Source organism: Monopterus albus, unplaced genomic scaffold (genome assembly GCF_001952655.1).
Source record: "Monopterus albus unplaced genomic scaffold, M_albus_1.0 scaffold38.1, whole genome shotgun sequence".
NCBI classification, from domain to species: Eukaryota; Metazoa; Chordata; class Actinopteri; order Synbranchiformes; family Synbranchidae; genus Monopterus; species Monopterus albus.
Window position 1 is genome coordinate 4314359 of NW_018127918.1, and position 10373 is coordinate 4324731.

The 10373-nt window shown below is 37.8% G+C and overlaps 2 protein-coding genes and 1 long non-coding RNA gene across 4 annotated transcripts; 1 reads left to right on the forward strand and 2 right to left on the reverse strand.

The window, feature by feature from the left end:
* Nucleotides 1-6: 6 nt before the first annotated feature.
* On the forward strand, nucleotides 7-1993 carry LOC109959299 (uncharacterized). The gene is made up of 3 exons (XR_002274821.1): nucleotides 7-134; nucleotides 1081-1194; nucleotides 1907-1993. It is a non-coding gene; the product is annotated as an uncharacterized LOC109959299 (long non-coding RNA).
* On the reverse strand, nucleotides 177-5682 carry LOC109959298 (serine/threonine-protein kinase pim-1-like). 2 transcript variants are annotated; one of them, XM_020598531.1, is made up of 7 exons: nucleotides 3374-5681; nucleotides 2309-2592; nucleotides 2177-2224; nucleotides 1886-2089; nucleotides 1578-1758; nucleotides 1290-1463; nucleotides 177-1163 (listed from the first exon to the last, which is right to left on the reverse strand). In XM_020598531.1, the coding sequence occupies exons 1-7, from the start codon at nucleotides 3579-3581 to the stop codon at nucleotides 1072-1074; spliced, it is 1191 nt and encodes a 396-aa protein (XP_020454187.1). In that variant the 5' UTR covers nucleotides 3582-5681; the 3' UTR covers nucleotides 177-1071. The 2 variants fall into 2 exon arrangements, with proteins under 2 accessions (XP_020454187.1, XP_020454186.1); XM_020598530.1 differs by having other exon boundaries at nucleotides 1886-2224; nucleotides 3374-5682.
* Nucleotides 5683-6646: 964 nt separating this feature from the next.
* LOC109959312 (uncharacterized) lies at nucleotides 6647-9904 on the reverse strand. Its single transcript, XM_020598546.1, has 6 exons — nucleotides 9823-9904; nucleotides 8874-8972; nucleotides 8722-8758; nucleotides 8454-8578; nucleotides 7856-7908; nucleotides 6647-7126 (listed from the first exon to the last, which is right to left on the reverse strand). Exons 1-6 carry the CDS (start codon nucleotides 9827-9829, stop codon nucleotides 6647-6649), a joined length of 801 nt encoding a protein of 266 aa, XP_020454202.1. The 5' UTR covers nucleotides 9830-9904.
* Between the last annotated feature and the right edge of the window lie 469 nt (nucleotides 9905-10373).

Sequence of the window (10373 nt, forward strand, 5' to 3'; positions counted from 1 at the left end):
GAAGAATAATCCGAAAAAAATGCAACAATGAAAACTACAAGCAAGCTGCTACTAAAAAGACATTGGACATTTAATATTTCTGCACAAAACCAAATACTGTATATGGTTAAAACCTGCTTCCCTTGTTCTGAAAGGTATGTGATTCTTGTGGACGTTTCACAATTCATGTTTTAGTCTTTTTTGAAGTGTTAGTGCTTCCAGACAGGTTTAAAATGTGCTCTGTGAACTGAATCTTGGTTTTAAAAACAATATCGCAAATCTTGCAATTAGATTTGCAATATGTGAGTGTAAATTTGGAACTGTTCAGTTGAGCTCAATAAAATACCGCAATCAATATTTGTCACTTAGGAGCTAGAGGTATTACTAGGTTATTTGTAGTACACTTGAAAATGTATTTTTGTACACTAACCAGAGGACTAGAAGTTTATTATTAGTATACTAATAGGAAACCTAAAAGGTTACTTTCAATATACTTCAAAGTGTATTTTCATAAACTAAAATGGGCACTAGAGTTTACTGATGGTAAACTAATAGTATACCAAGATGATTACTTTCAGTATACATTAAAGTGTACTTACATAAACTAAAAGTAGACTTGAAATTTATTAAGAGTAAACTAACAGTATACCTGGAAGATTACCTAAAGTATACTTCAAAGTGTACTTTCATAAACTTAAAGTGGGCCAATTTAGTCCCAAGAAGTATACTTGTTAGTAAACTGCTAGTACATTTGAATCAGTGTACTTGGTAAATAAAAGTACACTTGGGGAAATACTTTAGTATACTTAATAACATGTACTTGAGGTATACTTCTTTTTTGGTAAGGGCATCTGGTAGAGCTGTGTATGATGTATGACTTTTCTCTTAGTTAACTGACTTATAAGTATGAAAAGAACTAGTTTAAGATACTAATGTTGTTCTGAAGGCACGTTTATAATCCCCTTCAAACTCTCAGTAGTTAGTACTCTTCTAGCCATCTGGCTGATACAATAATTAGTCCACCAAATAGTATTAATGAATGCAAAAATCTTTAATAGTATTAATGAGTGCAAAAGTCTTTAAATGAGTCTTTCATTTCAGCCATGGGTGATGCTGAAGCTGCTCTAGGGTGGCACGCTGATCCGGGACAATAGTCAAGCACCTTAGCAGGAAATTCCGGCAATCTGGAGAGAAAGAAGAAGAGGAAAGATGAAGGTGACAACTTCAGAAATGAACCAGAATGTGAACTAAACTAAAATGAACAGATATGTGTCCCGGAACAGGTTTGTGGACCAGTGCATTTTTCTTACTATTGGACAGCTCATTGCTGATTTTCAGCGTGCGATTAAGAAACCCGATGGTCGAGAACCGTGCATTTTTGTGGAGTGCTTCAAACATAACCAATCCCAGCTGCCACACTGTTGTGGGGCCGGCCTTGTAGGTGAAATTACTGAGGTACTCCGGTTGGACAAAAGCAGCGGTACCTGGAATCGATAGACATAATAATAAGACAATGAGGATGAGGAGACGAAGAAACTTTGATTCAGTGTAAAGTCACCAAACAGTAAATTAGCAGGGGTAGAAGCCTGACATCTTACCAAAGAAGTCATTAAAACATGATGTTTCCTCAAAGAAGCAGCTCAATCCAAAGTCAATGAGCCGAACATGTGGGACATCTGAGCCGGTTTCAATCAGGATATTTTCAAGCTTGATGTCACGGTGAAAGATGCCCATATTATGAAGGTCTAGTGCTGCGTCAACCAGCTGTTTCATTATGACCTGAGAGAGACAGACAAAAAAGATGATGGATCAGAAAGCAGGGAGGGACTCCGAGGCAGTGGTCTGATGTTTTTGACTACTATAATTGGTGAAAACACACATTCACAAGCATTGTCTAGCAGCTTACCTTGACCTTCTCTTCCTCTAGGGACCCTCCGTTGACCTCTAAGTAGCTGTAGAGATCTTCAGAGGGGACTGGTCTCTCTAGCACCAAGATGAGCTCCTGGTCCAGGTCATACCAGTCCAGTAAGGACACAGGTGCCCTCACTGATTCACCAGTGAGTTTGAGCATGATGATCACTTCTACAGGGAGCTCCTTCCCATTCTCATCCTGAAATATCACAAGAACATGAGGGAGAGAAGCTTCACCAATAATCCATGTGCAGTGGAGAATACAGCAGATATTTACAGTACTCACCAGTTCTGTGCGGAGGTCATCGTCTTTTGGTATGTGCTTGATTGCTACCTACAAGACACACAGAGGAATTTAATTAGTCCTTCCTGACCCTATTGTGTGTATGTGTGCATATGAGGTGTGTGCAACACTTACTGGTAAATGATCTGCTTTGCGATAGCCAGCAAACACAGAGCCATAACCTCCTTCACCAAGCAGATTCTGCTCTGTGTATTTGTCTTCAAATCTATTGACATTTACTGTCAAGTCCTCTGTTGTCTCCTCCACAGTGTCCTCTGTGGTCTTTCTTTGGGTCTCATTCAGGTCAGAGGTCCTCCTCTTTTTCCTGCATGACCCTGCTCCATCATGTGCAGCCTTCCTCTCAGTGCTCGTCTTGCTCAGCCATGTACTGCAGACGTCTGAGGTGTTGCTGCTGCTCTCTACACATGAGAAAAAATCCAGAGGATCATCAGCATGCCAACGGTCTCAGTTCACTAACGTGGATAACAAGTCCTCTATTGCAAATGACCAAACAGGCTTTCATCTAGTGCCTTCCAAAATTACATTTTTTTTTTATCTGCAAAGTGTTTTGATAAGGTCAAGGAATAAGTTATCATTTCAGGAAGTGCACATATCCACGCTTAAGAGCGCTTCTAACTTTAAATAATCAATCAATCCTTCTAGCGGTATCTGTCTGTACTAATAGTTTTTATGGTAGATGTTGAGACATTCTCTCTCTTCCCCATAACAAATAGTCCCAATGAAATTTGCCTGTAGTGTTTTCTGGTTTCTGGTATAGGTTTAGGCAAAACAAGCACTTGGGTTAAGGTTAAGGAAAGATCATGGTTTTTGGTTAAATGTAATTGTAGTCACTGCAGTTAGGTTTCTTAAGAAATGTATTTGCTTTTGGAAAGTAGCTGTATACAAATGTGATATTCTTGGATATGGTGTTGCTTGAGTGGATTTACAGACAAACTAGGGGACTGGTTAGACTGGTTTTGAATTTTTATTTGTAAATGTTGTGAGGGCCAAAAATGAAATCCGGTTGACCTCCACTGAAGTATTATTAGAGCAATACACAATAAATGGACTGTATTTTATACCCTACTTGATGTACAATTTTCAGCTTTTTGTACTAATGAATCCACAACATCTGAACCTCATGTGAAATATAAACTGATGATATACAGCGCCAACTGTAATTTCACATGTTGAGCTTACCTTTTTCAGTGTCCACTGAGAAGGATGTCTCTCCATCTTCTCTGATTTGGCACTTTTCTCTTTCCAAAATGCCATTTTGCACAGAGTTGTTACAGGCTTTGGCCACCCTTTTGATTTTTCTGGGGCTGTCCTTTTCAGGACTGGCCTTGCGTTTAATGCCCTTAGAATGATGGAGAATCATACTCCCTCTGGTAGACATGTTGTCCATGAGGATTTCCACAAAGTTTCAAACACGATAGCGTCGAATATCGAGCAAGTGTAGATCCAACTAACTGTTGAGTCTCTTGGTGTGTTATGGAGTCCTGTAGAATGTTGGGCAGTTAGGTCTAAATAGAATGTTGGGCAGTTGGGGTACGGAATGCTTCCTTTATGTGGCAGTTACAGTTTAAACTGTAAAGTTTAACTCAGCTTTTACACTTTAAGTGTAAAAGCTGAGTTAGGAAGGGGGGTGACTTTTCCAAGTTCCCTGATTTATGTGCACATGCCTTCAGATCTTCAGACAGACCAATAAACAGTGTTTATAATATCAGCTACATTTGCTATAGCAATCATGTCATATTGCTAACAGTTTTCTTTATTGAACATTACTGAGCACTGTCTTTGGTTATGTGTTAAGATAGTAGGTATATCTGTCTAAATGCACCATAACTACTTCTTGTTCTATCCCCAATGAGTCCAAAGTTAAGCAAAGTTTTCTATGTACAATCCACAGAAAACAATTATGTGGTAAAAGAAATTCAATGAAAATTTGGTTTTGTTGAACTATTTGTCATCTCCTGACAGATGGCACACAGGCAGGGAGGACCCAAACGCAGACACACAGGCAGGTGCAGTGAAATAACTTTAATAGAACAAATGATGATGCCCAGGCTCACAAGCAGACAGGCAGGTGAGAGGTCCACAGCATGAATAGCAAACACTGATGACAGACAGACACGCACAACAACAAGGTGTAACGGGGCTGGTATAAATATTGAGAGAAATGACGAGAAAGTTCAGAACAGGTATATAAGTGGGCAGGGGAGGCCAGGGGTCTGGGAATGGAGGGAAAGTCTGTGGGGACATATGGAGGCTGGATAGAGAATGGCAGGAGAAGGCAGACAGGCCAAAATAAACAGTGCTGAGAGAAACTGTGACACAGAATCATTGGTATCACATTGCACATCACCATTATAAACTGATCAAAACTGCAGTTAAATGATCCCCTGTTGCCAACTAGCATTTATTACCACAATACAATAGAAGTATGACATTGCAGCTTGAACACAATAGTCTAGTTGTTACATTAAAATATTCTGAGCCACATCTGGGCTCACTAGAGAAAACTAAGTTCATTTCTGTGCATTAAAGAATAGGTTCACAGTTTGACAACACAGACTTGAAAAGCTGTGAACATCTTCTTTTAAGATGTCATTGTCAATGTACAGTATAATTCTCCTTCCTGATATATGCCTCTGTCCTATGCATTCACTCTGGCTGTATACAATGTACAATGGCCTGTAGAGCCTGAGTAAGTATTGACAGTTACGTGGCCTGTTATGTGAATGTTTTTGTACGTGGCTACCCTGTATGTCTGCAGCCTTTACTGTAGATCCAAAACTCCTGGGGCCAAAAATGAATCTGTAGATGGGAAGCAGGCCAAGGTCAGCTATTGAAAAACTGTCAACAAATTGTTACTGTGCTGAAGAACAAGTAATATAGAACGAGTATATGAAATTAAATTTCTAGGTGTCATAGTTGATGACAGAAATGTTCTGTACAGGAAAGCCATGTCTTCGCTGCTCGATGTATCCAGTCCAAAATAAACTGAAGTGCAGCGGTGTGTCGACGAGAAGTTAGCCAGCAGCCCTGGGGGAGACGGAGGAGAGGAGAGGAGGAGAGGGGAGGGAGCTCAATTAGAGCCTGTCTGGCGGGGTCCTCCTATTGTTGGTGTGCATGTGTGTGCTCGTTGTACTGTAGCTTATCAGTTTTCTTCTGCCACAAACCACCCTCCCGCTAATTCTCAGCATACATTTCTTATTGGTAGAAAGTCCTCAAGGTCATGACTAAATAAGCACCTTATCAAGCCTCCACACCTTTTTAGCCTAAACCGCGTGGTCCGTTGGCTGAATTCGGCTTAACTGGACTATTTGCATAAGTTCATTTACACAGTCTGAAACTGACTTGAAAGGTGTAGGCGACTAGTCAGGCGGAAGTACAGTAAGGGGCCACCCAAGGGCTCCAACATGACCCTCAGCAGAACTGTCTGAAAACCTGGCTTATTTTTTTCTGCAATTTTGAAAAGCTAATATACCCTAAATAAAGTATTACTGTTACATTAACATATTTTAGTTTAGTACAACCTCTGGCTTTTTCAGTTTTACTGCTGTGTTTACAAATATGACTAATGCAAATAAATCTTCAGCAGAATCATTAAAAAACTAACAGTTAGCAATACCACATTATTTAACTCCTGTTCTGTTTCAAGACCAGTCTGACTGCTGAATTCAATTTAGAGCTCAACTACATCTGCAGAGAGCAGGACAATAAATTATAGTTCCCAAGTGGGATTACAGAGAGGGAAACAATCATTTCAGCAAATATTGCCTCAGCTTTTATGTGGAATAGACTGTAAACACAATGCCCACTATTATAACTTTAAAGTAAAAAATCCTCTGTGGGTGAGATTTACATAACAATATGCCCCCATGGAAAATAAAATGACATTACTAATATTCCACTTCCTCTTTTAAATATTTTTGTCTTTAATGTTTTATCTCAATAATAACATAGCAGAGAAGGACATTCGTGTGTACTTATGCAAGTATATTTTTTCAACAAAGTATTGTCTGTAGGGGCTGAGCCACAGTCAGTAACATAGAAAATGCATGATATTTTCCTTCACACCTGTCTCGTTGAAATCCGATGATGTAGCAGACATGAAAACAATGAAAGATCTTCCATAGTCTATGATGATTTGATGTTTTCCTTGTCTTTCGCAACAAACCGAAAGTTTCCATGCGTCCCTTGACCTCTAAATGTCACACACAGTTTCCTTTTCTCTTCATATTCTCTGTTTATTACATCCTCTGCACAGAGAGGTACACTTCTGTTCCTCAGTTGCTCAATGTGGTGAGTTTAAGAGGTAGCTTCATCGCGTCCAAGAGGAAGTTGCTCAGCTGTGTGAAACTTATTGCAGACACATTAATGGATATTAGCTTTTATTAACTTTTCCAGAATTCAGTTCTGAACATTTTGAAACAGTTTTGAACATTTTAAATATTGTATGTCTGCCTATTGGTCACTATCATGGTTAAAGCTGCTGATGAAATGATTTGCACCACTCTGAATAGCCTGTACCTCTGACAGTTGTACAATCCCATTACTAACATCTTGTCTAACATCTTTTCTTTCCTCACTATCTTCCTCTCCTTTCCATTCTTCACTTCCCCCTTCCTCCCTCCTTCTTATTCCCTCCCAGCCCATGTCTTCCCTCCCCATATTTATGCTCCATTCTCTCTCCATCTCCTCTGTCTCTTGAGCTATCTGTTGACTGTTCAGGTAGATGCTGCTGTGTGAAACCATGGTGCTGATATCTTTGGAAGGAAGGTGAGCGTCTGTGTCTCCTTCCAGCTCCAAGAAAGCATTCATGGGGGGCAGCTGATCTTGATGGCTGTTTCGCCCCTGAGTCTGGCCCTGCTGACGGCAATGCTTCTTGCGTTTCTTTGCCACCTTCAGATCCAGTGAAGCATAATTCAGGTCAGGCCCTAAAGACTGGTTTCACACAGCAGATACAAATTTGCTCAGTACAACATACATTTTTAGACAGCCTGCAGCACTAGTTTAAAATAAATGCTGAGGTGGGATCCTAGGCCTGAGCTTCTCATATAGTTTTGTATGTCTTGTTTATTTTTAGAACATCATGCTTAATTGTGTACACTGCTTCACAGTTTCACTGACCACAATGCATTTATGGTGCTAGCTACCTTCCGTTTAGAAAGCAAATCTGTCAGCATGAGTTAAACTGGTCTACCTGTGAACTTTTATATGACATTATCATTTAATTTCAGTGTGTCTAGAACAAATATACTAAAATCCCATTATTTACCAAATGTGTCGGTTTAGAGTATGGCTATACACTGAAAACAGCTCCCAGATCCGTTTTACCTACATGTCAAATTCACTACATCTCGCCCTCCTTACCAGGGATGCAAACCTTTAACAATAAGTCCTAACAATTTCAAGTCATCCATAAGTAAAAATTAAAAATATCAAGCAGGTGCAAAATTAGCCTTGTACTACAGAATCATCATGCTATATTTCCCGTCTTTTTTCTACTTGACATTTTTCCAAATGTAAAGTAACATACAGTACAGTACATTATGGAGTACAGATACACATACAATACTAATGAAAAATGTGGGAATTGTATAAGAACTAAATCATGGCAAACAAACCAGGTAAAGAAAAATTGTAATAAGGTAATAACATTTCAGCAATTACCGTTGTATGATCTCTCATTTGTTGCTTGGTCATCATCTCATAGCAAACCTCTACTGAAGCGAAACAGATAAAACATATGATTTTCACCATTAGTTTTACATTCTTTTAACTAAGCACACAAATTACAGAAATGAGAAAAGACAATTTAGGTTTTTAAAGGATCAGCTACTGACTAAACAGCTGCAAACAACAGCTAAATATCGGGACTCTACAGGAATTTAAAATGCAGGGGCAAATTAAAAATTTGTCCATATAGTTTGACATAAATGAATTTATTTATGCCAAACTATATTTATGTTATTTGTTTATGCAACTTGCATGGAATTGATCCAAATTAACTTTCCGCTTGTTTCAATACACACTCTAAATATTTCTAAGACTTGGCCACATATCATTTACAAAAATATGCTGTCTACAAATACAATAAAACAAATACAAACTATTATAATTATTAACAAAAAGTGTAGACAAACCATGTGTCATGTACAAAAATACTTTTTAATTAAAACTACTGTCAGTAAAGAACTTGCATTCTAAAAAAAATGCAGTGAGTGACTGATGTTTTTCAGAAAGGTGCAGAATACAGGCCTGAGCTCACCTCTTCTTTCTGTGCTGATGTTGCCATAGATTGGATTTTCCTGTTGCTCATGATGATTATGGGGATTTTCCTCCAGCTCGTGATGATTACGGTTATGAAAATCATGCCCCTCATTTTGCGATGGACTTCAAGGAAATATGAAAGAACAATTTCACAAGTTTATTTCAACAGTAAAATATTAGATAAGCCCAAAATGGAAATATCAGGATGCTGATCATTACTTATAACAAATGAAGGTGTTTTTTAATAAAGTGAATAAAAAGTATACCCTTCTCCATCATAAATGTTTGAGCAGCAGCAGTCATCTGTGAACAAAATATTAGGCAATTTATAGAACGCCATGTTGTCCTTGTAAAGGTTGAGAGGTTTGGAGGCAATGGTAACAACTTTTAAAGAAGTTAAAATACTTAATAGTTGTACCTTTACACAAAGTGGCTTTTCGTCTGATGCAGAAGATAATGTTGAGACACACAGAGATAGTCAAAGCCAGAGATAGCAGGGCCAGTGCAGTCCAACACTCTAAAACACAAACTGACTATTAGCACTCCAAATCTTCTCCTTCAATTTCAGGCTTAATTTTTTATCAGTTCTTATCACAATATTTACACATCTCATAGTTTTTTGTGTAATAATTGCAATTCTAATTTTGCTTGTTTACCAAAAACCTAATAAATAAATAAATAAATAAATCTCGATAATTAACAGAAAAGATGAAATATTTTTAAAATGCATCATCACTTTTGTGCTAGTCACAAACAAATGCGATTAGTCGATTCAACAACATTGAACAATTGAACTACAGAGATGTGAAATTGCTAGAAAAACAGAGAAAGTTGAACCAATGCATAATGTTATGGACATTCTAAAATTATTGTAATACCACAAGTTTATCTGCCATATTGTACTGTTTATAGAACGTCTACATTTTTAATTTTTTTTATTGTAACCAGAGTTTTACTGTAAATGTATCATAATTTCTATGTAAATAAAAAAAATATTGGTAAAAAAAGTGTCAAGTGTTTCAGGAATTAGGTTTACAGCGCATCTTATATAACCATGTAGTGAGTCACCAACAAAACAAGGCTATGTGTGGATATTGAACAACAATTAACAGAGCAGTATACCATTAAATACATTAAAAGCATGATCATCAACTCAATGTTACATTTGTTTTCATCTTCCAGTTGTTCTGCCATATTTGTGACATGTTTTAGGAATGATTTAGCTTTTGTTTTATGGCAAAAACAACATTTTGAAAAACTATGCTCAGGGATACATCCAGTTTACACAGATACGTACACTGTAGAAATATTAGATACAAGGTTGAAAATTTAAATATAATTTTAGAACTCAGAAGTTATGATCCTACCTGTCATGTTCTAACCGTCTTGAGGCACACGTTGTCTGACACGATTGTTCTCAGACTACGGGACACCACTGCCTTCAGTCAGTGAGGTGCACTATGTTGTAGTCTATTTTTACTTTGAAACCTGGCTGCTCGCTCTTCAGTTACAAACAGGAAGTAATGTAACCTCATTTTGAGACACCCAGTCTCAATTCCACTGTGAGATACAACATACAGTATCTTCAAATATTACTATCTAAAAATATCAACAGTGTACAAACAGCCACAGTTAGCACCTTCAGTACTGATGTAAACAATGTCAGGTTTAAAAAGCCACTACAGGAAACAAAGCACTTTACTTTAAAAAATTTGTTTGCCAGCTGACAACATTTTCAAATACACATTTACTGGAATTTCAAACCAACCCCTAATCATCCTAATGTAACGAGCCTAACTCTGACCCCCAAATCAAGTCTTACTTTAACAATAAACTAAATAGTTTAACTTAGGAACAGTCTTCATTTCCAGATAGCAAGCAACTCCCCACAGCACTGTAAATAACAAGTAATCTGTGT

Excerpts from the sequence above, each read along its gene's own strand:
- LOC109959298 (XM_020598530.1), bottom strand. The coding sequence starts at position 3,581 with ATGGACAACATGTCTACCAGAGGGAGTATGATTCTCCATCATTCTAAG. Across the intron at positions 2,225-2,308 it reads GCAAAGCAGATCATTTACCA|GTAGCAATCAAGCACATACC; the intron begins GTAAGTGTTGCA and ends TGTGTCTTGTAG. Across the intron at positions 1,759-1,885 it reads TAGAGGAAGAGAAGGTCAAG|GTCATAATGAAACAGCTGGT; the intron begins GTAAGCTGCTAG and ends TGTCTCTCTCAG.
- LOC109959312 (XM_020598546.1), bottom strand. Across the intron at positions 8,759-8,873 it reads AAAAGCCACTTTGTGTAAAG|ATGACTGCTGCTGCTCAAAC; the intron begins GTACAACTATTA and ends TTTTGTTCACAG. Across the intron at positions 7,909-8,453 it reads CATCAGCACAGAAAGAAGAG|TAGAGGTTTGCTATGAGATG; the intron begins GTGAGCTCAGGC and ends GTTTCGCTTCAG.